A 27474-nucleotide genomic window follows, 5' to 3' on the forward strand; every position below is an offset into this window, starting at 1 on the left:
GGGAAAGGTGGGCTCTCTTACCATGTCCCAATGGAAACTAAGGACCAGCTATACAGGGAAGGGACCCGGAAGGCCTGTAAACACGTTTCCTGTGGGGCCTGCGGGGTGCCGCCACGCTGCTCTCGGACAGGGATGGACACCGACCAGGGAGCAGGCGACTGGTCAGTGACCGGCAGCAGAGATGGTGGCAGAACCCCCACTCGTCCTCCATCACCCAAAGCTGAGGTGGGGCTGGCCGCACTCTGAGCACATTCCTCGGGCCTCCAGGAACCAGGGGGAGCCTCCGAATGGATCGGAACTTCAGGAGGTAGCCGTGGTCCCCCCCATGTGGACCCTAGGCCCCCTCGAAGCCCACTCACTCCCAGCCTGCCCAACACTGCCCGTCCCCACCACTGGCAAGGAGGAGAGAGGAAAGCCGGCTGGCGCTCCGGTCTTCACAGCAGGATGACACACCCACGTTCTTCCGGTGCCGGCACACCCCTCCGAACCCTGCGATTCCCACGCTGGGCAACAGCCCACTGCCCACCCCCACAGCCCGCCTCGGATCGACTCCGAGTGTAGTTCCTGTCTGATCTGGGCGCGGCCTAGAGACAGCTGAGGGTGGCTACCTCGGAGTTCTGCCCGTCAACATTCCATCTCTTCCTCCAAACACAGGACAGAACAGACTTTGGGTGTGGAGACATCTTTGGTCCGAGAACTGTTATGGTCTGAGGCTCCCGGGTGAACGATGCAGACGAGATGGCCAGGCTGATGGCAGCACCGTGGAGTCAGGCCTTTCGAGTGCTACCCCCTACGGGCTCCGCGTGTCTCGGACACTGCGGGCCCATCCGAGGCGGAGCCCGGCAGCAGGTGGAGACGACGGAGGAAGGGCCACGCTGCGAGCTCTCGCCCGGCAGGACCCCGGGCTGCGTCTTCGCCGTGATTCTCAAGTCAGCGACGCCGTGGATGCTGCGACGCAACGTCAAGTGGAACTAAACGGTTAGCAGGTGACGACGCCACCCAAGAGGGTTTCCGGGCTGGAGCGGTGGATTGCATCGTTTGCGCTTTCCCTCTCGTCCCGCGTGTATGCACCCCCTCCGCTTCTGCACGCACGCGTTCTGGGGGTCCCCAGGCAGCTGACTGTGCTGGGCAATTGTCCACGTCTACCTGCAAGGTCAGAGTCTGGGGAAGGAAGGAAGATGCCTGCCAACTGCCCCACGGTGGGCCAGAGCACTACAACTGCCCCGGATGCGACAGAGGAGGACCGGGAAGGGACCCTGAAGTTCTCTGGGAGCAGACGCGCCCCATCTACTCCCCGCGCTGGCACCGGGGGCCCGGCAGAGCACCAGCAGGACAGGACTGGGACTGCGGCGGTCCCCTGTCCAAGCTGTCCTGAGGGCAAGGGAGGTTGTGACTGAGGTCGCTGAGTGAAAGTGTACAGCAAGGGCTTCCCGAAGACGGGCTATTGCTGTTGGCAGGACCCGAACCTGCTTCAGACCTGAGTGTGGTGTTGAAGCGGCCCAGTGGGCCGGCCTCGGAAGGAGGCCCCGAGCCTCTGCGTTGGGAGGGTCGTGGGGCACGGCTTCCTCTCCACGGCAGGGAAGGGTCTCCATGGCACCTTGTGCAGCCACACACCCACCAGGCGCTGCTAAGACTCCCCCGATCTCTTGCCGATTCTGGTGACAGCCTTTGTGGCCTGCTCTGGCAGCTGGGACGGGTCCGTCAGGATGGAGGTGGTGGTGCTCAGATGCCGGAGGGTGTTCAGCACCGCTGGAAGACAGGAAGAGGTCGGTGTGAAGACATGGACATGCGTGAAGCTTCGAGCCCCACGATGGATGGCACGCACAGTCTCACACACACAACCATCGTGATGGCTCTTCTGCTTGCCAAGCAGGAGGGGCACTAAGCTCGACCTAAGGACAGGAGGGGGTCCTCTGTGCCGAGACCTGGGCACTCACACCTCTCTGCCCTTAAGAAAGCTCCCCAAACGCTGTCTTCCTGCAGATGGGCGAGAATCCCAAGCTCTTCCTGCTCATCCGCTAGTGCTAACGTGCCTCTAACTTTAATACATAGGCACGGCTTTCTTGGTTATTATAAGAATTAAACAAAAAAACAACACAGCCGAAAGCACCTGAGACAGAGCCTGGCAAACAGTAATTGCTCAATTAACGTACACAAGGTCTGAACAAGGTGACGCATATCACATGCAGAAAGCTGTGGAGAGGCGCTGGGACATCTGCCCCCTGTCCTGGAGCTGGCATTTCCCGCTCGAGGCCTCCTACACGACACTGTCCCCGTGGCCTGGGCCTTGTCCGCATGGTGGCTGGCAGCGGCGCCTGGGTCTCCTATACAAGTACCTGCAGCTAAGGACCCTCCTCTCTCTGGCACTAGCATGAAGGGTGACAGCCTTTAATCCCACCACCCCCGTGTGGCCACCCCACTCACTTGGCCTGAGGATGGGGAGGGAGCAGTGCTGGTCCAGCCAGGACAGCACGGTCCGGTGCAGCTCCTCCAGGCTGCTGGTGGACACCATCCCCTTGAAGGACTCGAACAGCGGCTTGATGATGACGCTGAACTGCACGGCGCGTGGGTTAAGGGAAAGGTGAGTGACAAGGGAGGCCTGTGACGAATTTCCCCCAGGGCCGCGAAGCAACTGCGCAAGGAGTCAAGACAGAGACCTGGACAAGGTGAGCGTGCCTGGCACTCGCCTGAATGTTTCCACCCAACTGTAACTGACCACTGAGCAGGCCGGAGAAGTCTCTCTGGTCTGGAAAGGGTCCTGGTGCAATGACAAGAACACGACGGTCTCTACGTACAGGTGCTCCCTGACTTACGCATCGTACGCAGAAAATGCGTGGCACACAGCTAACCCACAGCGCCTCACGCAAAGCCTTTTTATAATAAAGTCCTGGCTGTCTCGTGCACTTCACTATTCGCATCCTTTCCACACCATCCTAAAGCTGAACAACCCTAACTCTAACCCTCCCGAGTTGGGGGCCGTCTGTCCTGGAGAGAGCAGGAGGAGGAGCTACTGGCCTAGAGATGTCGCCTTTGTGCCCAGCGCCGACGCGCCGCTCAGTCATACTCTATGCGGTCGCCCACGCCCCCGCGGGCGTGCGCTCAGGGAACGCACGGGGTCCGCTTTCTGCGACCTGCGCCCGGACAGCGTCCACCGTCCCGCATGCCTCAGCCTGACAGTGAGGAACGTGCCGTTTTACCAAAGAGGTTCTGACACATCCCAGCCGCCAGCAGGAAGGCGTCAGGACCGGAGCTCGGCAACAGGACAGCAGAACAGGGACACCGGAGCTGGAGGCCACCCCTTCTCCGAGAACCACCCATCAGAGCACACACAGGCACCACCTGCCCAGTCAGAGCCTCCATCGTGACGGCTCCTCAGTCCGTCAGACCCACGGCTGGAGGAGGGGAGGGGGTGGCCGACCCGCCACATGCGCAGTCTGCTCAGAGGCACAGCGGTGGCTGGCTGTGGAGCAACGAGGCAGGAGCCATTCCCTGTAAGGGCCCTGCTGACATCTGGAAGGCCAGGTGCATGGAGGCCTTGGCCCCCGAGACAGGCTCGGCCTCTCACGACAGCATTCAAGGCCTGCGGCACAAACTCAGAGAACAGCCTGGAAGGAGCTGGTGTCCAATCTAGGCTCTGCACTCGGGTTTGTGAGCCCGGGTTTCTCATCTGCCGTGCGGATGGTACTCGCCCTCCTCTCTGCTGGGTGCTGGGATGTGTCACACTAGACCCCACCTTCTTCCCACGTTACTGCTTCCGCAAGTGGCATTCTAGCACTGCCTTTTTTTCTCAAGGACCTAGAGAGCAATGCTGGCCCGTTCCGCCTACCCAGAGCCCCGAGCCTGGACAGTCACCAACGACAGCTCCACTCCACATCACAGGCTTGGCCGGTGCCCCGTCATTCGAGGCAGAAACTAGTATTTCCTGTCTTGAACTCAATGACAACCACTTAAAGAATCTTTCTAAAGGAGCTAGAGTGTGGGTCTGCTGTTTCAGTGGCTGGCTTGGGATGGGGTGGGGCAAAGAAAACCCAAAGATACAATCCAGAACTTCCAATTCTGCAGGGTCCGGCTCTTCACGTATTCGTCAAACATGTCTGTCATGTGATCAAACTGGCGCCGGGTGACAGGGACTCCCGTGGCAGGGAGCAGCTGCTGGCAGGAGCTGAAAGGACAGGAAGAGTCACAGGAAGCTTGGTGCAGCCGGTGCAAATTCAGACCCCAGGGGGCCGAACGGGCGGGAGGAGGACACGAAGCCAAAGTGCTGCCACGGAGAGGTGTCCATCAGCACTGAGGCCACAGAGGGTCCTGCGGCCAGTGTGCCCCACACGTGTGAGGGGACGAGGCACCGCCCGGCCCCCGGGCGCCCCGCCTCACATGATGGTGGCGTTGAGCTCCTCGATCTCCTCCCGCAGCCGCCGCGCCTCCTCCTGCATCTGGCTGCGCTCCTGCTGCAGCTTGGTGATGTGCTCCATGGTCTTCTGCAGCGTCACGGCGTGGCTGGTCTGCGGGCGGTGGCCGGTCAGAGTGGCACCCCGCATGCCCCGCACGTCCACCCGGCAATGTGCAGGAAGTGCTCGGCCGTCTGTCGGCTCCCGACCCCCGTGCCCCCAGCCGCTCACCAGCTTGGAGTTATTAGAGATCAAACTGTTCAGCGTGTCAAAGCTCATCTTGATGTTGAAGCGTCTCTTCTGCTCGGCTGAAATGTGCTTCATCTGCCGGTTCTGTTGGGGAACTGGCCGGTCACTGCGCCGTGCGGTGTGCTGCGTGCGGGGCCGTCTTCTCTCGTCCCCCACCCCGCCACCTGCTGCTGACAGCTGCGGGCCGGCTAGAGAACTGGCTAGAGAACTATGCGCAAGGAGGGCCAGCAAGAAGCTGAAGGGCGAGGGCCTGAGACTACCGCCAAAGAACCAGGGATCGACTGCTGCTGTGGCACCCCCCAGCCGCCCACAACCCTCGGGTCTACTGTCCGTTCTTACAGCTGCTGCTTCCTCCCACATGACAGGATCCCACGTTGCTTCCGTGGGCCGGTTAGTAGGTGTGGGTGGGGGGAGTGGGCTTAATCTCAAGGCAAAGTCACAGCCATCCATGCTTCCAGTAGTATGGCAGCCCGGGTGACACCAGCCACGCCTGTGGCTCTCCTCTCCAGTGACTCCAGTCAGGGGTGCAGCTGTCTCAAAGGTTCCCCGATACTCTCCTCCCTGTTTCCGTATCCTTCCTAGTGAATCCAGACCCGAGACAGACATTTGGTACCTTTAGAGAAGCCACGTGTTTGGGGTCTGCAGTGTATTTCCCTGAGCTGCTGTTCTGGGGAGACTGAGGGCTGGGGCTCTGCTCTGAAGTGCACGGCGAGGCCTGTCCTGAGTTCGGGCCGTCTCGACCTGCGAAGAACAGACCATTTGGGGACAGGGCTGGAGAGGTGGGCTCAGCAAAGCTGCGCCAGCCGCAGCCCTCACCCCCAGACCCCCAGCAAGTCCCAAGACTCAGAAACCCATCAAGAACCTCCCACAGAGGCCCCAGAGCAAAAACCAGAGAAATTCTTGCCAACGTCCTAAGGGGGGTGCGTCAGGCCCGGGTGAGGCCTGGCGAGGGCTGGCCGGACATGGAGTGGAATGTGGCCCAGGCTCTGCCAGTCACAGGTCCTGGGGGATGTGGGAGAGTTTTGAGAGGTCTGACGCCTAATGGCCTCCTACAAAGCCACCTGGGGGGACCGGGGCTCTCCGCGGTGCGAGAGGCTCTGGTGCTCACCTCCTGTGGTAAGAACACAAGCACCTGTCCTGCTCTGGTTCGTTTAAACTGTACAGGTACATTTCCTTATGCTTTGTTCAACCTCACCTACCCCCAAACTTTTTAACTAAAAAAACACAAACTCTTTTACCCACGGAGGACATGATGGAGAGACCGGTAACCCTTGCAGGTAGTGCTTGTCACCAGGATCTCTTGGATGTGTCCCGTGGACCCCCTGGGCCTCTTCTACCTCCCTGTACACGATGCCTCAGATTGGTCCTTCTCTACTGGATCATTCTCCCCAGACGCCCTCTCCAGCTCCCGGCACAGCTCTCTGTGTTCTGGGCCTCAGTGGACAAGGTGACGCTGACCCAAGCCCTTCCTCATGTGACCTTAGGGGCCTGAATCAACACTAGTCTGCGTCTTCATCTTTCCAGACTGAAGGTCCTTATTCTTCAAAACCTGTCCTCAGATAGGTCCCTCTGTCTGAGCCCTGTAAGCGGCGAGCGCCCTCCTCAGTCCACCTGGGGCAGAGGACGGCTGTTGGCAGAGCTCCGGGGGCAGCCACGCCCGCCCTGCCAGCCCTGCTTCCAACAGGAAGACACTTCTGGTTCACCTCCCTAAGGAGCTAGGTCCTGGTTCCACCCCCACTGCTCTGGGCAAATCATTTATCCCTGACCTCTCAGCAAGATCAAGGTCAGTGCCACCCTGTCTCCCCAGTGAAAGGCCAGAGCGTGGAAACGGGCTGACAGATGCGCAGTGCTTGGATGGGGGGGTGAGCAGGCTGGCACGGAGACAAGGCTGATGGCTCCTGCGGCTACAGCAACCCCACTAATGCTTTCTGGAAACTCTCGGCAAGGACTTTTCTGGATCAGACGGGCAGCTCAGAGCCAGGCCTCTCTGAAGGGTGTGACGAGCGGTGTTTCCGAGTTCGCTAGCGGTCTACACTGCGGCACCCCAACTACTTCTCTGCTACTGTGGTGGATCCTGCCCCACGCTGAGCGTTGCCCTAGCCTGGGCCACTGGAAGCTTATGAGGCCTCACTGCACGGCCTATGAGCCTGGGCTCGGGCCCGGGCCACCCCACGGCGGCCTCCCCAGTGCGGCAGAGGGCCTGCTCATCTTGTCCACAAAGTCTCGACTGCTCCGACCAGAGTGAACACTCACTGGCGCCCGCAGCAGGGACCTGGGGACCGCTCCCGTGCATCGGGACCTGCTCGCCCTTCACCAGGGAGTCTTGCCCTGCACGTGGAGAGAAGAGCCGGGACACGGGGGCGGGCTGGCTGCTTGCGGCATGGCCGAGGTCTGGCATCAGGATGCCGCTGTGGAACTCCGAGACTCCAGGAGCCTGGGGAGACACAGGTGAGAGCAGTCACCCCGACCACGGTCACGTCAGGGACGGCAGCCCAAGGGTGGGACCGCGCTGGAGTTACGACATGGAAGTCTGTCCAAGGCGCCTTACCCCGGTGATGGCGGTGGGCGTGATGACCATACTGGACTGGGACACGGTGGAAGCCAACATCCCCTCTCTCTTCAGAGGGCCTGTCATGATCACTGCTTGTGGTTGTCCGGAAAAGGCAGCTACCACAACAAGAAGAAAGTGGGGGGGGGGGGGGCCCGAGCTGAGGGGGCCCGCTCCTGACACCGGTGCTGAACCCCCAGCAGAAACACGACCTTTTGGCTGCCACTGAGACAGCTTTCCTCACCATGGGGCATGGGGGGACAGAAGCACTAGGGCACCTCACATTTCTTTGTAACCTCTCCTTGGAGGAAACAGATTACCCAGGAAATAGAGGACCAGGGCCATGTGTTTTCAGACTGGGTTGAAACTCTTGTTAAGAGAGACCAGATTACACATGTAGCATTTCATAAGTTTTTTTCACACAATGTATGTCATGACTACAAGCCTTGGGGACAGGGGACTATCTTGGGGGAGGGGCCACACTCCAGCTTCCCTCCCCGACTCACCTGGGGTGATGCAAGCATTCTTCAGTACCAAGGACACGGGCTCTGGTTTGGGAGCAGGCACTATTTTGGGGGGCTGCTTGGGCCTCCCTCCAGTAAAGGATACAGGTTTGGGGTGCACAAAAGTTAAACGGAGCTGGGGAGGCCCGACGGCTGGTGGCCGGGTGACGGGAGACAGTGCCAGTCCACAGGGGGATGCTGAGGGGGTCGGACGGTGGGTGGTGATGACGAGGCCCTGGCTCTGGCTGAAGGTGGTGGCAGAGGCATCGTGCGTGAGGGTGGCGGAGGCTGTGTGCGTGATGACGACGGGGGCCTTGCTGACTCCAGCAAACTTCTGTGTGGCTGCAGTGGTGGGGGATTGGGGGAGCTCCAGGGCAGTGTGGGAGGAGGGGCTAACGGCACAGCAGGGGAAGCGGGCGCCGGGGCGGGACTGGGAGACAGCATGGGCACGCTGAACACGGGGAGAAAGGGCTGCGGGACGCTCAGGGGCGCTGCAGAGGGGCTGAAGTCTGCAGGCTGCATAAAGGGGTCTCCAGGCCGGGAAGCACGTTCACAGGCTGGCCTATCTGTGGGGTCCAGGGCCGGGGCTGCGGGGGGCGCAATGAGGCTGTCAGGGAGGCTCACGGTGGGGAGAGAGGTGGTTGGCAGGTCGCTCTCCTGAGAAGGGAAGAGAAGGAAGTGAGGGACAGATGCCGGGGTCGCACACTCGCCCTCACTTTCTAGTGCTACACCCCACACAATGCGACGGTGCCCACCGGGCACCGGGGGTGAACCCTGGACAGAAGGGACAGAGGCGATCCTCCCCTCCTGTGACTGCTCCTCAGGGGAGAGGGACCTGTGTCCCCCCAGGCGTTGGTGGGGTCTGGTTTCCATTAGGAACTACACGATAACACAGGGCTCAGACAAAGCGACAGTCTGCACACAGCTGGCTCTCGGCCTGGCAATATCTTGTTTCTGGAGCCCAGCAGGGGTCCCCCGAAAGTCCCTGCCATCTTCTGTTACGGAGCAGAGGCGGCCTGGATCGCAGCTGTTCATGGGTTCCCTCAGGACAGTTTTACGTATCAACTTCTAGAGAGGTCACCTCTTCCTAAGAGGGGACGCTATAAGGAATCAATTGTTCAGATCTCAGTCTCTATAGAAATTCTTCCCAGAGCCAGGTGGAAGAAGATGAGCACCATTCAGAGGGCCCTGTCTGACTTGGCTCTGAAGCCCCAGCACCTGGTAACCAACTTGTGCTGACTGCTGAATAAAAAGTAAAACAAATACACAGAGAACTCCTTTTCATCAGTGACCCAGGGTTTTGTCCGCTGTCTCAACCACTCAGAGCAGAGCTCACTGCACAGGTTACCTGGAGCCCTGGGCAGGAGAATCACCCGCCTCATGGACATCCAGAATGCTTTTGGCTAGACTAATTTCCTGTGTTCGACACTGAATCTAGAAACCCCTGGCACTTTGCTCACAACTGCATGGTTACGTGATTACCTTGCCCTGGCTGCTGAGGTCTGATGACCAGCTCTGTGCCCCTCCCCCAGCTCCCTCTACCTGAGCAGGTGGGCTGTTGGGATCTGGTGTGGGCACTGAGGGAGGCGCAGACAGCATGGAGCCAAAAATGGACCGGCTGGAAGAGAACAGGTCTGAAAGACAACATTGAGGGCTTCTGAGCTCACGGGCCCATCACTTCCTTGAATTAACATGCAAACGAGTCAGGCAATGAACCCCACCTGACCCAGAGGCATGCCAGGCCTGAGGGCATCTCCCCGCTTCCCGAGATGACTCTGCAGAAAGAGGCCCTCTGATGGGAGCCACACATGCTGGCAACTAGCGTGGGCTCAGTACTCCCAGGCCTGGCATTCCCCCTGCTCATACAACGGTGGGAGCTCAAGGACCAGCGCTAACTGCAGGAAACTGCGGGGAGGCGGCTGTGTCGTCAGCGCCCTCTGCTGCCTAGAGGGAGAACGGCTTACAGTGGCAGCCAAGCCGGATGCTCTGAGGCAGCGAGAATACCAATTTCCTTGAGAGAGAACAACGTCCCAGAGAGACTTCCCAGACCTTGTCGCTACGACCAAACAAGAAAGTAGTTCTGGAAAGATTCCAAGTCCTCCCCCGTCCCCTTTCCCATCTGAAAGCTCCCTCTGTGAAAAGGAAACGTCTGCTTTGTCCAGGGCAGAGGCGACGCGGGCAGCCATGCGCTCTGCTCCATGTCCTCACCCTGGAAAGGCTCAAATGTGTCCATGAAGTCCAGGTTGGGCTGCAAGGGAATCAGTCCCGGCTGAATCATGTCTGCGTTCCCCAAGTGTGCTGTAAGAGCCAGAAAGGGGACAGGGCGGTCACTCTGCCTTCTCAAAGCTGTAGCTACGCATGAAAGACCTGAAATGGATCTCCCGGGCCCTGCTCATGTTCTAGATTCTTCCAAAGAGAAATGCAGGCAGCTGGCTGGGATTTCTACCTTCTTGTAGGTTCATGGCCATTCTCTGCCCTCAGAAGGCAAGAAAGAATGTGAGTTTTTGCAAGAAGGGTAAATTGAGTATCGGGAACGAATACTCCCAGGAAGCCGTGAGCCGTCATGCAGAGATCACAGCCCCTTCTCTCGTTCTGATTTTTAGTCTGTAGGCTCTTCCCTGACGGGTTAACTGGACGACAGAATGCCGCCAAGTAAGAGCTCATGCCCAGCGCTGCTGCTGATTTTTTTTTCTTAGAGTCAAAGGCCCTGTCACTTGGCTAGGCACACATCCTCTGCTAAGGGGACAATCAGAAACGTAAAACTGACCCACACCGACTCCTGCTGTTACCTCGCAGTGGGACATGGGCCTGGCAGCTGTCCAGGCAGGCTCAATTTGCGGTCCCCACCCACTCAATGCGTGTGGCCCTCGGATGTCAGTGAGGTTGGCCAATCCTTCCCCTTACTGCTTGCCCTACACAAGTGACGTGTAGTAGCTCAGAGATGGCCCTGAGGCGAAGCCTGCTCCAGGTAGGGCCCAGGTAAGGCCTTGCAGGGAAGGAAACCCGCTGGGCATTCGAAGCGGAGGGCCTGGGGGTGGGTTACCTATTTCCCGAGGGTTGGGCCAGGCCACCGGCTGGTGTGAGGACAGTGTGGAGAAGAGAGTGTCGCTGAACTCGGACATGAGCATGTCTGTGCCCAGCAGCGGGTCCTCCTCCATGGGGACTGGGGTCTTCCATCCATCCCCATGTCTGTGCCAGTAGAGCATGTCATCGTCCTACCACCAACAGAGGGGGAAGGAAAAATCGAAGGGGCGACAGTGGGCCCAGAGTTCCCAACCACGTCACGCTTGGGGCGCATGTCCCCTCATGCGAGAGCGGCAGGGGCTGCTGCAGAGATGAGGCGCGTGGTGGAGAGGGCGGGAGACACCCCCTCCAGCCCCCGCCAGCAGAGAGAACTGTCTAGTCCTCGGCCCTTCACGTGCCTCGTGTCAGAGGGGGTAGCCCCTCCTCTGGCCACAGGGACAGTCCGTGTCCCCACCACCTTCTGCTGCCAGGCCACCCAGTCATAGCTATTTCTTGTCCAAGGGGGGTTGCCATGAGGGTCCTCACAGACCCGAGCTCGCTCACCTGGGCCAGGATGGAGAGGTCCTCATCCTTATGCTGCTGTAACTGGAGGAAAGGGGAGGCAAGGCGGTCGCCCAGGGCCCCGGGAGGGGGCGAGGCCCTCAGCCCCTCCTCCCTAACAGCGCGTGAACCCCAGAAGCATCAAGGCCTCTTCTCCCTAGGAGGCGGGCGGGGAGAGGGATCTTGCTCCCTGCTGTCCCCAGGCTGATGCCGCACACAGAGGACATTCCCAACCGGTGTTTGTGGGACAAAAGGCCCCGTTCGTAGCTGGAGGAGCTGACGGCAGACGACACGACTGATGCGGGCCCATCCCCAGGCGGCTGTGAGCGCACGGTCTCAGGGCCAGTGTTCCGCCCGCGGGGCCAGGTCCCCTCCCTCCTCCACGGACATGCTCTTTTTGGAGCTCAGACAGATACCCTTTTCTTGAAGTAGGTTCTCCACTTGTGATACTCCCGGATCACGAACTCGATGCGGCTTTTCCAGTACTTGCCTTCGGTGGTGATGGCCTGTGAGAGAGATGAGGTCAGAATGGAAAGACGGCGTCTCGTTTGATTAGCAGGAGCGTCTGACGCTGGGCCATCACTCAGTCGCCGGCACTGCAGCTCAGAGGACCCTAGCCTGCGCCTATGACGTCATTCACAAACATGCCCCCTCTCCTGTGCTACAAGGGGCCTCGAGCGGATGAAGTACTTTCGCCTCGTGACCTGCATTAATGGGGGGCGAGGAGGGGGGTGCTGGCAGCACGGGTCCTGAGGGTCTGGACTGGACGGGGTCGGACAGAAAGCGTGGGCAGTGAGGTCGAGAGCCCTCTGTCCTGGGGCTGAGGAGCCCTGCGGAGACTTGGGGTGTTACCCGGATGCCGTCCCCAGCAGCGCTACGGCATTGTCAACAGATCAAACCAACGGTCGATCGCAGAAGTTCCAGGTGGAAAGTGACTTCCAAGAGCATCTAGTGACAGGGAAGTCACAACTGCCTCTGAGAGCCCACCTCACTTTCAGAGCCTTATCATATCAAAGCCGTACATAATTTCACCTAAAAAGACCTCCTGTTTGTCTCTGACAGCGAAGAGTCTTCACCATGATTAATATTATTACCAGACCTGAGAAAACTATACTCCTTACGATGCCTCCTACCAGATCACGTCCAACTGCTCAAAACTGTCTTTCATTAGGTTACTTTCCAACCTCCCACCCGCCTTCATAAAAGCCGTGTTTGGACCAGATTAAAACAATGCGGAGAGCGAAAGGGAAGAAAGCCTCTCCGCTCCTCCCGTGCTGGCCTCGCCTCCCAGAGGCTCCCACTGAGAAGACGTTTCTGAATAAAGACACCGAACTGCTGCTGTGCAACCGGCTTTGTTTTCATTTACTATTTCTTCGACATCTGTCCAGCCAGTGTATGAAGACCCTGAGGTCATTCTTTAATTGTTAAAGACATCTGCCTTGGAAGGAGCCCCAATCCACCCTGTTGACTGCAGAGAAATGTCGATGTCACGGGAAAGTAGAGGGCTAAGTCCGGCTGGAGAACCCCTTGTCCTTGGGCTAGCCCACTCTGCCACTCTGAGAGGGAGAGCCTCTGCAGGGTGTCAAGGCCACCTGCTCCCGACATTCCCATCACTTCCCAAGGTCACAACAGCTGACGGGACAGCGCAGCCCCAGCACCCTTCCCTTTGGTCTCCCACTGGGGAAGCCGACCCTCGCTCCCAGCCTGGGGGAAGTCGTTCCCTGAGTGAGGGCGAGTCCCTTTCCCAGCCAGCGTGACCACATGCCAAGTACCTCCGGCCGGCGATGCTCATCTACTTCAACAGAGCCATCCAGCGGAGTGACAAAGTGGCACACAGGATTCTTGCGCTTCTCCAAATCTGGGTGGAGAGAGGGTGAGACCTCGCCACTGCAACGAAGACCCCTGCAGAAGCCCTGCCCCTCTGTCCATGCCCCTCCCCTCGGGGTAGGACCCTACAGTCTGTTCTTTCTTCTCCTTCCTTTGGAAAAGGAGATTTCAGAGAAATAAATGCATCCAGGTTAAAGGGAAAGAATCTGTCAATAAAACGTGGGTAACACAGGGAGTCTGGCGCATCTGGACGAAGGCCGGCCTAACTCGAGGTGGCCCGAGTCGGCATCTTCTCAGACTTGCTGAAATGGGAACTGTTCCCTGAGCCTTCAGATGTCACCTCTCTGCTACACCCTTCCCGATTCCCTTGAGAAGCACGAACCCCTCTGTCTTTACGGCACTAAGCCCCAGGGTCTATCATAATAGTGGGCGTGGCGTGTTGAGAGCAAGCAGCTAACACGTGCGTCTCCTGCAGACCACAGGCATCTTCACCACCCAGACCACTTGGTTGGCTCCCTGTGTCTGACGGCCAAGAAGTGTTTGGCTCATCACTAGGACCTGGCCTGGTTTCCCTGTCTCTGTGGCTGCCCGAGAGAGGCTTCTCTTTGAGGCACATGTTCTGAGAGCAAGCGCTGGGGTCCGAGGTGCAAAGGACTGCAGGTGCAAGAACCTGGGGGGCCACCCCCCACGCAAGGCTTCGGGGTCCCCGCAGCCTCCTGCCCCGGCTCGCGGGTGGCCCCGGCTCGCGCCGCACTTACACTGCATGTACCACGCCCGCCAGATGGCGTTGTTGAGCCGGATCTTGTCCCTCCACTGGAGCTTCAGGCCCTTGAAATTCTTCCACTTCGGAGACACCAACTTCCCACTGAAAGGCAAGAGCAAGAGGGGAAACTCAGGGGTCCCTCTGAAAATGAAGCGAAGCCAAAAAGTGACACCCAATCGTTCCAGGTCCCCAAATTCTGGATGAACCCATCACAAGCCACAGGATTTCTTCAAAGTGATGTGGAGCAGGAGGGGTTGGGGTGGGCGTGGTGGTGGCGATGGTGTCAGGGCATGGAGGGAAGGGGTCTGGCCACGGGTTAACTGTCAGAGCGGATCAGGGGACATAGGGTTCACTGTCCTACTCCGTCTACTTCTGCATGTCTAAACTTTTCCGTAATTACAAGTTTAAAAAAAATCTGTTGATTTTGCAATAGATGTGAGTATCGAATCACATTGTACACTTTAAACTTACATAATGTTATATGTCATTTATACCTCAATGAAGCTGAGGGAAAAAAAGAAGAAAGAAATCTGTCGACCGCTGAGTGAAAGCCAAGTTCGTTTTACCTGGTCTCAGTCCATCCCCTCTGCCACCAGTCCTGAGGCTCTGACCGTCCCGGCACCCAGATGTCCCGCTGGCCTTAGAACCTGCCGGCGGGGGGCCTCTCCTGTCTCCAGGCCTCCGCACACGCAGTCCTCACTCCCCGTGGAGCTCCCTGTGCCCTGGCCACCTGCTCAAACGCCATCTCCTCCCAGCCGGCACCGGGCTCCCAAGGACGCTGCCAATTCCTTCCGGTTCCCTGAGCACTGTTCAAACCCCGAAGGCAGCACTCGCCCACAGCCCACGTAACAGCGCCTATACCCACACCGTCCTCCACTAGACTGCAGCTTTCGTGTCACCCGCCGTAAGCACCTAGCACAGAACTTGGCACAAAGCAGGGGTTTATGTAATAATTCTTTGTTAATGAGCTAAAGAGCCCTTGCGAAGCAAGCTAACAGCAGGCAAAGAACACGCCCTGGTGGCACAGCCTTCTCAGACAGTTCAGTTTTCTAAGGGCTCTGCCAGGAGCCACATCTGTGCAGCTGGCAGAGGGTTTCCCTTTTTCAGATGGCTCAAGATAGGCAGGGCACTATTTTTGGTCCGGGTCCTCCTGACCACAGGGCACAGCCCTGCCCCTTCTCCGAACCCACTCAGAAAGCTCACGTGACGAGCAGAGATGTGCCAACAGTCACAACAGCTGAGGTCTTCAATGACAGCGCCTGAACAATAACCTTACCTGAACCTGAAAAGCTGGGTTACAAAGCACAAGGCCTGGCTGTGTACCTGACAAAACCTCATGGCTCCCCCGACCTGAGCCAGCACCGAGCCAGGCTGGGAACCACGGCACACTGGCCAGAGGCTGTGATCCCCACAGCGAAAATGTCAGAGCGCATCGTCTTAGAATCTAAGGGACACGCAGCAGCAATCTCGGCTCAGACGGTCAGGGGCTTCGAACCAGTCACATGCCTTCTTCTTCCTGTCTCTCTCACCCAGGTACTTCCACCCCCCGGTCCACAGCCGGCAGCCAGGCGTTTCAGAGCCTCTGCTGCGTAACTGAGTCCTGACTGGGAGCTTTATGGTCGCAACTTTTCTGGCACCTGTTTCTTGGGCAAGAATAATAACACCGCCTCCAGAGTGTGTTAATAAGGATTAAATGAGGGCACACACGACACACAGAATGGTGAACCCTGAAGCAAAATATAAACGTAAGATATTAATAACCACCTCCATCATCTAGATTTATTACCAAAAGGCCCGATTTTTAACACCTCCTGACTTGAAAAAGCCCTCTCTTTTGTGTGTGTTGTAACAAGGCTCTTCCTCCTCTATAGGAGGAAAAAGGTGACACCCAGGTACCACTCTCAATTCCAAACACAGACCTAGGCAAAGGTCCAACCTGAACTTCACGCCACTGAAGAACCATCTGCCTCTCATTTACTCCTTTGATGAGCTCACGCTTAGCACGTGTGCTAAGAACTAAGGACAGGGACAGATGCGACAGATGAGGCCCCCTGCCCTTGTGGAGCATCCAGGTCGCTGAGGCACAAGTCCTGTCTACGTGCTGAGTTGCAAAGAGGAGCAGAGGGCCATGGGAGCACACGGTCAGCATAAGTGGCCAGTCTGAGCAGTCAGGAGTGGCTTTCTGGAGGAAATGACATCCAAGCTAAGGCCTAGAGGATAAGGAACCTTTAGCTGAACCAAGGGCTGGGAGGCAACGTCCCTTCTGGCCTGTGACGGCCCTGAGGTGAGCAAGGACACGCTGGTCAAGGTGGCGGGAAACACCCAGTGTGGCTGGAGCCTGGAGGGTGGGGGACAGGCGGGGTGCTTCTAGACCAGGCTGGGGAGCAGATACCTACCAGAGTATGGCAGGTCCCATAGTTTGGCAAAACCAACCCTCTTTCCCTCCTCAGCAAGGTCTTTCTGCAACCTGACATGTAGCCGGCAGGTGGTTCCAGGAAAAAAACAAAACAGAAAACAGTCCCTACCTCTTTATTTCCTTAAGGGGGAAACCTGTCTTCCCCAAATTTTCTATAAGAGTCAGTTTCCTCACATTAAAGCCCAGATTCAAAGGCCACTTCTCTGTCATGTATCCAGAGATGGCTGCGGAGGACAACAGCAGAAGGGCTATAAAGGGACACTGAGGGCTCCTGGGAACAGAGCCACCGTTGGTGCCTTGCAATGTTCGGAGAGAGCTAACCACTGGGCTTAAAAACAAACCAACCTCACCCCTGCTTTGTTACTGAAGACGAAGTGGGGAGATGCGAGCACACGAGCACCTTCTCGGAGAAGTCGGATTAGGCATACAGCTTCAATTATGCACAACGAAGCAGGTGCAAAGATACAGAGAGAGATCGAACCCCATATGCTAGAAACCAAACAGACAGGGAACATTTTGGGGTTCTCGTCATCTTCCTCCTCGCTCGCTGAAATGTTCCACTTTTCCTTGATGTTTATGTCGACAGAGGCTGGCGGATGGGGAGGCCTGTCCTAGTCCAGGGCTAGCTGGAACAGCCTGGGAAGGCAGTCTGGGGTTCAGTTATAAGCCACTTCCTCAGCTTGATCAACATTGAAGGTAATATTTTAGCCGGAATCTGCTGACTCTTTTTTATTGTGGTAAAATGCATATAACACAAAATTTACCATTTTAAAACGTACAATTCAGTGGCATTAAGCACATTCGCAATGCTTTGCGACCACCACTGCTACCTAGTTTTAGAACTTTTTTCATCACCCCAAAAGGAAACCCTATCCCATTACCTGCTTCCCCAGGCCCTGGCAACCAGGAGTATACTTACTGTCTGTCACTTACGAATTTGTTTCTTCTGGACATTTCATATAAGCAGAATGACAAAACGTGTGGCTTTTGTGTCTGGTTTCTTTCACTTAGCACAACATTTTCAGGGTTCGTCTGTGTCAGAGCAAGAGGCAGTACCTCATTCCTCTTTAGGGCCTCATCATACTGTGCTGGATGGGCAGGGCGCATCGTTTACTCTTTCATCCACTGATAAACACCAGAGCCATTTCGCCTTGCGGTTACAGTGCACGGTGCTGCTGCGAAGCGACTCACTGCATCCCCAGTCAGGCCAGAACTCCGGCAGGGGAGACAGGTCCAATCACTAAGCTGGCTCCGGGGCCATAACGGTGGGCAAAACCCATGGCGAATTTTGTGGGAGGGCAGGTGGATGGCGGCCCACTAACATTTTACGCGCGTCTCTGTGACTCACAACTCCATGCTGGGAGTCGATCCCACGGGCCGGCCTGCACACGGGTTCAGACACACCGGAAGGCACCCAACTGCAGGGCTGTTTGTGGCAGCAAAAGGCTGGAAATGACCTAGATGTTCATCAGAGGGGAACCGTTTAAACTTGTGGGAGACCCGCACAGGGGGGCATGCGGGGCAACCCAACAACACACGCTTACACGTGCCGACACACAGCCAAGATCTGCAGGATGCGTCAAGTGGGAAAACAAGGTGCACATACACATACAGTGTGGCCACCATCGGTACTTTTAACAGGCAGATACACACACAGACACACAGGCAGGGCGGACGGGAGGGGCAGGAAGACAGCTGGTCGGTCTCAGGAAAGGTACACAAGAGACAGGTAACAGTGAAACGGCGACTTCCTTTCCGAGAGCTGAATTAAGGGATTCGGTTGGAGGCTTAGTTTTCACCATTTACTGTTTTATGTTATTTTTTTACTTTTTTATTTTTTTAGGTGAGGCAATCCTTGCTTGACCTCACAGATTTCAAGGACCTTGTCAGCTTACAATCTTTTATTTTTTAAAATTTTTTTATGCCTACAGCACCTGGTCTTCCTAGGTGGTCTCCCATCCAAGTACTAACCAGGCCCGACCCTGCTTAGCCTCCGAGATCAGACGGGATTGGGCTTGTTCAGGGTGGCACGGTCGTAGACTGTTTTACGTTATTTAAATGTAACATACGCATGTATTATTCTTTTTTTTTTTTTTTAATAAACAAAGGAAAAAGACCAGATATAGTCCCAGCCTTTTATAGGGCTTCTAGTTAATTGGAGAAGACAATGAATCACATGAACAGATGTAAAATTTGTGCAAGTCAATTTTGTGCACCGGATCCAAACGTGAGGATAATGGCTACTAAGTGGTTTCTCTAATGAGTGAGTGGATGGATAACTCAGGCTGGTCTCATCCAGGACTCTGATGCTTTTTCTTCAAAGGAGCGGTCTCTAGGATCTGGGCCTGGTTCCACAGGCTGTTAGGAGCCAAAACTAACAGGCTCCAGACGGACAAAGGTTCATTGTGGAGCCAAGACACGGGGCGCAGCCACAGGAGAGGGGGGCAGGAGGGCACCGCCTGGAGCCGTGGGCCCTGCCTTGGGCCGCGGCCCAGCGGAGGCTCCTTCCTCCCAGAGGAGGCCTGGGAGGTCTTCAGGCCCTGCTCCCATGGCCAGGCCAGGCGTTCATCCTCCTCGTGGGTCACTTGGTGGCTTTTTTTTATTCAAAGACGAGTCCTGTCGGAGAGGCAGGCTCTGGGGGTGATGGCAGCAAGGCAGGAACGCGGGCTCCTGAAGTCCTCGTCTCAGGCCTGTCCTACTGACGAGGTGAGTGAGCGCCTGTGGCGTGTGTGTGATGTGTACGTGGTGTGTGTGGTGTGTATGTGGGTGTGATGTGTATGGTGTTTGTGTGTGGGTGTGAGAGAGCACACCTGCCTGTGTGGGTTTGCTGGTGTGTCTAGGTGTGCATCCGCCCACGTGTGTGAGCAGGTTCGTATTTGTCTGTTTTACGTGAAAAGCAGGGTGTAACTGTTTTCATGACCATCAAAAATCAGAGCAACCGACAGAGCTGCAGCCGGGCAAAACTGGACTAGCTGCAGTGGTCACTTCCCCTTCACCCTGCTGCGGACGCTGGTGACCTGTGTCCTTGCCGGGAGCATTCCCTCCTGTGCTCTGGCCTTCCACCTGGGGACGGACACTGCCATGCTTATACTGTTTCCAAGCAAAGGAGGAAATACAGTGGTTTCCATTTCTGGGCAAGTGACACAAGCTGTCCAAGCCCCACCTTTGGTGAAATGATGACAGAGTCCACCTGACAAGGGAGCCGGAGGATTATAAGTAGGTGTGAAAGGACCAGGCGTGGCAGAGCGAGTGCCAATTAAAGCCGGGGCATGTTCCTGAGTTTCAGTTGATTCTCGGGCACATTCCTGAGTTTTGAAGCCTGGAGTTTCCTGTCAGGTTCTAGCCATAACTGGACTTTCAGGCAGGAGCAGGGGCGCTGGGCTGGGCACCATTAAAGTCACAGTCACACATTTGTTTATGAGTAACTTTGACTCCAGAGCCTAAGGTACTCCTGACTCCTCAGGACTGGGGACAGGACAAGACTTATAAGAGGAATGGGTGGTGCGTCACTTCCATTTATTAATATTTGCTAAGACATTTTAATAATTTGTTAATAAATTTTAACGCTTAAAAAAATGTGTGTATTAGCCATGTGTCTCCTTTATAAACTCTGCCCTTTATCTTTTTCAAAATATTTTGATTTACAGGAAGTCGCAAAAAGCAGTGCAGAGCCCTGTTACCCTTCCCGGCTTCCCTGTGGGGCATCTCCTGTGGCTGCCGCGCAACCTCAGAACCAGGAAATGGGCTTTGGGGCACTACTGCTAACAAGACTACAGAGCTTATTCCATTTTCACCATCCGTTGAAATGTTAGTCGTTTTTTTCTTGCTATTTTAGTGGGTAATTCTGAAATACTAAGGCTATTAAGTGATGTTTATGCAAATGTTTCCCCTAAGTTTTTGAGTTTAACTTCTTTTTATTATAGAACGTCTTTGAATAAGTAGGTTATATATTTGTGTAGTCCTATCAACTGGTCTTTCTTTATGATTTCTTTTATTGCTTCCCTGCCTGCCCAACCACCCCATCCAGAGATATACTTTTCATTCTAAACTCTTTTATAGCTTTTTGTCTTATCGATTTTTAAATAGATCACATACCCACACTGAAAGAAAAGTCAAACAATACAGAATAGTACAAAGAACAAAAGCAAAGTCACTGCAATTCCACCACCTAGAAATAACCGACATTAAATTTTGATGATAATATTGGGTAGGGAAGAAATAACCTTAACCAAAGAGAAGTCTGGCCTTTGCCCTCAGCTCCTGGGAGGTGACCTCCAGGCCCGTGGAATGTCCTGTGTCTTTGTTCGCTTGGGGGTTTGGACCACAGGACAGCCTTGTGATGTGATTTGCCATGGGGGCTTGAAGGCTTTGGGCCACAAGGTATCAGGTCCGATCTCCAGAGGGTCTCCAGGAGACTAAAAGCCAGCCACAGGGCAGCCACACAGGGCAGCTGTGTTCCAGCCGTAAAAGCCCTGGTGCCACACACTCAGATGAGCTCCCTGGTCGGCAATACCCTGTGCACAGTGTCACACATCGTGGCCGGAAGGAGGTAATGCCATCCAGGAAGGACAACCAGAGCACTGCCACGGTCCCCTCTTGGACTCTGCCCCATGCATCTGATTCAGTTTGAATCTTCCCCGTAATAAGCTGTCACTGTGACTCATGTACCAGCTTTCAGTGAGTCTTGAGTCCTGTCAGACAACTACTGATGCTGAGGATGGTTTTGAGGCGCCCCCCAACTTGCAATAGGTGTTACAAGTGAGGGCGGCCTCGTAGCCTATTCTAACCTTGTAGTTGGCCCCCAAGTCCTTGCAATATATATTTATCTAATCATATATATTCATATAAATATGTGAATAAACAATATTTAAATATGTGGGATTATAATTTTGTTTAACCCAGTTTGCACTTTCAGGTCACAGACATCTTATGCCAATAAACATAGTTTTATATTTTATTAGCTATAAAATATTCTACTGTATATATTTATCCAATCTACTTAACTATTTCTCCATAAACACTTGTTCATATTAATGGACACAAGCTGTTTCTATTTTTCATTATTATAAACAATGCTACGGTGAACATCCTGCTTACATTTTTGTGCAATTACACAACCACTTCTGTGAGATAAATTCTTAGCAATTGGAAAGCTAAATCAGAGGGTATGCGTACATTTATAAGTTTGTTATAGCCAAAGAATTTTTCAAAGTTCACACTAAGTAACAGTGAATACTGCCTATTTCCCCAAACCACTACTCGTATTAGGTATTAATGATGTTTGCTAACCCGACAAGCAAAAATTTAGTTCACTGACTTTTTGGTTCCCACTTATTAGTATCTTTTCATGTGTATTAGCCATTGGATTTTTGTTGTTGTTAACTGTCTGCATATCTTCTGCTTGTTTTCTACTGTTTGAGAACTCTTAATTTGGTGGGAATGTCTGCAGCACACATGACAGAGTTGATATGCCTGTCTTGACTATTTATCTTTTCCTTGGCTACTTATGGTTTGTTATGGTTTGGTTTTTGCTCTACTTAACTCTTCAATATATGGTAGGTTTTTTGTTGTTATTTTTAGTAGAATTTTTTCATTCACATAGTCAAAATTTTAAAGTCCTTTCTTTTACTTCTTTTTGTGTCTTACTTAAAAAGTCTTTTTCCATGCCAAGATTGTGAAAACACTCGTCTACATTTTCTTCTAGTTTATTTACTGCCTCACTTTTACATAGATCTTCCATATTTTCATAGCTTCACTTTCTACATTTGACTCTTGACTCCATCTGGTGTAATGAATGATACTGGGATCCCACTTTACCCGATGGTTCCTATCTACTTACTAAATAACCCACCTTTCCTGACAGACTAAAATTCAGTCTTCATCATACACCACGTTCCCATATATATAATTGGCACCACTTCTGAAAACCCTACTTATTTCGGTGTTTTGTGTATATGTTTTTAATGGTTTCCCTTTTTACATTTAATTCTGATTTATCTAGGGGGAAAATCAATTTAGTTCTTCACACAGCTCACCAAAATAAATTCTAACCAGCTAGCTGATTGGCTCATCTTCTCCCACTAATTTTTGACACTTCCATGAACATATATTACAATAGGGTCTGTTCTAGGGCCTCATGTAGCACTGATTCATGTCCAAACCTGTGCTAGTGTTACACTGACTTAATAATTATAAATTGTGATATACTTTATTATCTAGGTAAGATCAGTCCCATCATTTTTTAAAACAGATTTGAGAATTCTTGCCTATTTAATCTTCCATGTGAACTTGACAATTGTGTTGTCAAATCTCAAGAGTAAACTATTTTCATATTTTGATTCGGGCTGCACTTATAAATAATGTGGGCAGCACGGCCCAGACCAACTGGGTCATGCCCATCCTAGGCCAGAGTGTGTTTTTCCAATTATTGAAGCTACTTACCTTACTTAGAGAACTCTGAAGCTATCTAGTATTCTATTAGTTTCTTCATATGTGTCCTTCGCATTTCTAATAATACTTTTATTTACATTTAAAAATAACGTAAAAAGAAAATATAGAAAAAGAAACCAGCAAGACCAACAAAATCACATAGTTACACGCCCAAACACAAGCACTAGCCACATTTTATTATACTCAGCGCAGCCCCACCCAGCTGATATCCTAACCACCACCCTCACCTGGTCCAAGCAGCTAAGCCACAGATACAAGCGAGAGGTTTCTACCTACCATATTTAGTGCCAGGAACAAACAACCCGCAAAGAATACAGCCTTTCCCTAGCACTTTCATTCACTGACGGGAAAAGGTAATTAGTAGGTTCAAATATTCACTAAGGTTAAGATTTTTTATGTAAAGAATAAAAAATCCACCCCAGTGCAAACACCTGGTTTAAAGAGGAAATAAACTAACAAAGGTCACAGGCCAGAATACATATGTGGAGCAGGGACGACAGAAACCAGCTACCAGAGATGTAATGGAAATAGAGCATGTTTGCAAATGTTTCTGAGTTCCTATGAAGATTGGCAAGAAATAAGTTTGTTATTACCGCCATTATTAGTCATTTTCAAGGCACTGCCAGCTACATAACCTACTTAAAAGGCAGAGAAATCTGAAGCTGTCTGATGCATTTCAAAGGATAAGGTTAACACTCTCCAGGTAGCCAAGACCTATAAATAGGCTTTAAAAGCATTGGCTCCTGTTCTAAAAGTCAACTTTGACTATTAAGGAAAACCCATGGAATCTGTTCGCTACTGAGTCTGAAACTCCAACCTTGACTTTGACGATAACTAGGATCACAGTGACAATATGGTAAGTTATCTAAAGTCAGTATGGGTGCATCTATCAAATTCTAACCTTTCTGGGGCCAGGAGCTGGAGCTAGTAGTGAATTCTGTGCAGCACTTATGACAATGCCCTATGTAAAATGGTGCTTAACAAAGGGAATGGGTTGACGATAAGGTTGGATGTGGGCCACATGCAGCATGAACATTGTGGCCAGATTAATCTGGCTGAAATACCACTTTCTTCATACACTATCCTGATTTGGCCACTCAATTCTTTTATTAAGCACTGTTCTTGATGCTAAAAATAGAGCAGCAAACAAAACCAAGTCTCTAGCCTCATGGAGCTTATACTCTGCAGGGAAAGACAGGTAAACAACCACATATGTGCTATCACGAGTACTCAGCGGTATGGAGCAAAAGCCGGGTGGAGAGGGCACTGGGAGGTGCTATTTATATAGGGTGATCTGCGAAGGTGACGTGTGAGCAGACAGGAGTGAGGGGTGGGGAGCGCTGACACGGATGGATCCCGGCTTCTGCCTCAGCAAGCCGACCAAACTGCTCTTGCCCAGGACACTCACTGATAACAGCCGCACTGTCAAATCCAAAAGTCACTTTCAGATCTCATCCCAACAGAGGTCCCTGCAACATCTGACGCCTCTCCCTGGTCCCCATGCCTCAGCCCCCTCCTGGCCTTCTGGTCTCGCTCCCGGCCGTCTGGCCAGGCCGTCTGGCCACTCCGGCTGCTCCTGCTGGGTCTCTCCTCAACCAGCTTTTCCCCCACCGTCCTGCAGCCTCTAACTCTGGTGTCTTCGGGGCTGGTCCTCGGCTCTTCGTGCTCCCCTCCCCGCTTCTGCTCCCTTCCATGCGTGTCCTCCAGGCCTGTACACTAGCTGTCCCGATTTCTCTCTGGGCTCCTCCCCTCTTGCCTCCTTCCCACTCAGCAAGCCGGAGAGCCCCTGACATTGCATGCTGTTCACACTGCTCCCCGGCTGGAATGCCCTCAGAGGTCCCCTGAATAGAATCCCTAAATATTCCCCAAGGTCGAGTCCCCTGGAGCTGCACACATTGGTTCTAACAAGAACCTCATTTACCCGACTGATTCCATCTTCCAAATAGTAGCATCCAGCAAGGGCCCTCCTGGGTAGATTTGTTACTATGCCCCTCACCACACCCTGCACTACTACGACCCACCATCACCCATTTACGTGTCCGCTGTCTGTGTCTCCACAACTGGACTGCGTTTCCCATGGGGCAGTGACCACGCCTGCTCTACTTAGCAAAACCCGCCCATGCCCAGCACAGTGTCCCCAACATGTGTAGAGTGAACTCCAGAACGAAACTCCGCTGTCCCTGCTGCCCACGGACCCCCACTCTCCACGAGAACGGCCCCCGCTGGTGGGCCTTGCCCCACCTCACGCGCTGCGTGCCTCGGGGCTCTGCGCTGAGCCCGGTCCTCCCGCGGGGCCTCTGTGAAACCACGCTTAGGTTCTCCTCGCCAAACTCCAGACAAGCCCATGGACGTGTTCTCATCCATCTGGTCCTGGTTTCTGTTCCCCCATTCCACCCCCCTTCTCCCCGCCACTGTTTAAAGTCAGATGACACATCTTCGTAAACTGATGAGCACTTTTTCCAGGTTTGCTTCACTTTAGGGCACACGAAGGAACAGTATGGACGAAAAGGAATCGTATAATATATTACGAACTGAACAAGACTAGACCAGGAGCCGGGATCCAGCACCACAGTCCCAGTGCTGCTGTGAAACAGCAGTGAGACCTTCCGTGGGTACCATCTCTGTTTGACAGTGACTTCCTCTCCCTGGCCCCCAGTTTCCGTTTTTTTAGATGAGAGACCTGAATTAGCTTATCCCAACTTCCTTTCCAGTTCTAAGGGTCTAGTACTGTACTCGTCCCCAAAAAGGGAGACACTGGCCCTAAAGAACACAAATGAGAGAGGTACCCAAAATAGCGGTGTGTTGAGGTAACACCACCTGCCATTAAGCAAAAGAAAGAGTAGAAAGATCTGTAACTCTCCCGCCATCACCACGGACTCCTGGCTTATCTCTGAGGAAGGAGATTGAAAAAAGCATACAAACCAATAAAAAACCGAGTACAGCCCTCCTCACATAATAAAAATGCCAAAATCAAATCTGTTTTACCTTTGCGTGCTAAAGATGATTTCCCTTCCATCTGCTACTGAGAATCAGCTGTCGCCCTAAATCTCTCCCTCGTTTCATCCTCCTCCCAGGCACGCTTGTTAACCTTCCAAGTGGCAGAGGAGTTTGGGACGGGCAGGAGAGCTGGAGACCGACCCACTAAATCAAAGGCAAGCGAATGGTCTTGGTCAGACGGGACGCTGTTTCAGAAACACAGTCTCTACGCAGATCCGATTGAGACGAACCCCCTCTGAGGACACTGTCTCCCGAGACATAGGAACATATTACTTTATCTGACTCAAAATACCTACCTCTTTCTCTTTGTGATATACAAATTTTCACTATGTCCTTTCTGTCAAAAGCAACAATTTGTTATTCATAAAATCACACTTAAAAACAGCAGTGGAAGATGAAGTTTCAGTTTATTACCAAATCCTAATTTTAACCTCAGGCTTTTATGTATTATTAATCTTGATGCGTAAGTATTTCCCAACCTAACTGCTGTTGCAAATGCTTACAAAGGCAAGTATGTTTTCTAAAGCTCCATGAGAGGGTAAACGCACCTTCAGGTACCTCAGTGTTATAAAAATCAGGTCAGGTAACTTAGATCTCATTCATCACCCTTACGTCAAGGACTCCTGGGAAACCAGACAAAAATACAATGACAATATCTAAGGCACAAATAGTTTAACAAGCTGCGGAGCAGGAAAAAAGCCAAGAAAGTGATAAATATTTATTTTCTCAAGACCGAAGTCCCCGACGTGCTGACTTTTCCCCTTCCGCGTTCACAACAAACGGGCCGGGCAGCAGCCGGTGGCAAATAATGAAAGATGGAACCAAACGGCAAGATTTCGTGCTTTCTCATCCCACAGGTCTTTGGGGATCGGTGTGCATTTTGGGGGCGAGGAGGCGAGGAGGGAAAGAGGTACTTCTGAATGAAGCTTGAAGCCCACTGTCTGAACTGATTTTTTAACTGCAAAGTTTCAGAGTCTTCATGTGGTTGCGAGGGCTCCCCGCTCCTGGCGTGAGGAGGACGGCGAACACCTGACTGCTCTCAAGTCGAATCCCAGATTTTACTGCAGAAATCTGATCCTGTCCCTGTGCTGGTCCTGATGTCGTAGGAATTCGGGTACCTGCAGAATCTCGGGCCAGGCCACCTTCACGGTGGAGACACAGTGTGCTGTCCCGTTAGGGCTGACTCTGAGGTACGCGAGCAGCTTTTCTCAAGGGAGGACACTTTCATAATCACCCTGTTACCTGCCGCAGGCCACAGGAGACGGGCAAGATGATGGTGTCCCCACCTGCCTAACACGCGGTCCTGGGCATCTGGCCTTTCTGAACTTCATTTCTTTGGGGGGTGGGGGAACCTATTTCTCAGAGCTGTGGTAAGAATGAAATGAATGCGAAAATCCATTTCACTGAGAACTTCCTGTGTTCCAGACACAAGAACACAGGAAGTTCTCAGTGAGATGGATTTTCGCATTCAGCTGACATTCCCCAGGGCGTTGGGAAGTGCTCTGGCTCTCTGCGCTGTGACGAAGCGCCAACTGCGGGCCTCTAGGCCACAGTAGCCCAGCCTCCCAGTGACTGCTGGGGCTGCGTGATGAGCAAAGGCCCTTGCGAGCAGGAGAGGACTACCATTTAGAGCTCAGAGACTCTTCAGTGACGATGCAACCGAAGCCCACCACTATCTGAGGCACAGACACAAGCGCCTTTATTGGCACATTTCACTCTACCCGACGGACGAGTATCTACATAGTAGAAAAGCCTAATGGCTCTTCAAG

The 27474-nt window shown here is 53.5% G+C and overlaps 1 protein-coding gene and 1 pseudogene across 1 annotated transcript in view; both read right to left on the reverse strand.

The window, feature by feature from the left end:
- Positions 1 to 1105: 1105 nt before the first annotated feature.
- LOC120616057 (MLX-interacting protein-like) overlaps positions 1106 to 27474 on the reverse strand; it is a 47566-nt gene continuing 21197 nt past the window's right edge. The window contains 17 exon segments of the mRNA XM_039879370.1: positions 1106 to 1749; positions 2425 to 2554; positions 4039 to 4162; positions 4375 to 4502; positions 4620 to 4721; positions 5251 to 5378; positions 6891 to 7071; positions 7186 to 7304; positions 7692 to 8069; positions 8072 to 8345; positions 9231 to 9322; positions 9897 to 9986; positions 10732 to 10903; positions 11256 to 11297; positions 11669 to 11758; positions 13025 to 13110; positions 13838 to 13944. Of these exon segments, the coding sequence (XP_039735304.1) occupies positions 1628 to 1749; positions 2425 to 2554; positions 4039 to 4162; positions 4375 to 4502; positions 4620 to 4721; positions 5251 to 5378; positions 6891 to 7071; positions 7186 to 7304; positions 7692 to 8069; positions 8072 to 8345; positions 9231 to 9322; positions 9897 to 9986; positions 10732 to 10903; positions 11256 to 11297; positions 11669 to 11758; positions 13025 to 13110; positions 13838 to 13944 (2365 nt within the window). The 3' untranslated portion in view covers positions 1106 to 1627.
- Positions 18181 to 18299, reverse strand: LOC120616160 (uncharacterized; annotated as a pseudogene).

The sequence above is a fragment of the Pteropus medius genome, unplaced genomic scaffold, assembly GCF_902729225.1.
Source record: "Pteropus medius unplaced genomic scaffold, Ma_sr-lr_union100, whole genome shotgun sequence".
Classification (NCBI taxonomy): Eukaryota; Metazoa; Chordata; class Mammalia; order Chiroptera; family Pteropodidae; genus Pteropus; species Pteropus medius.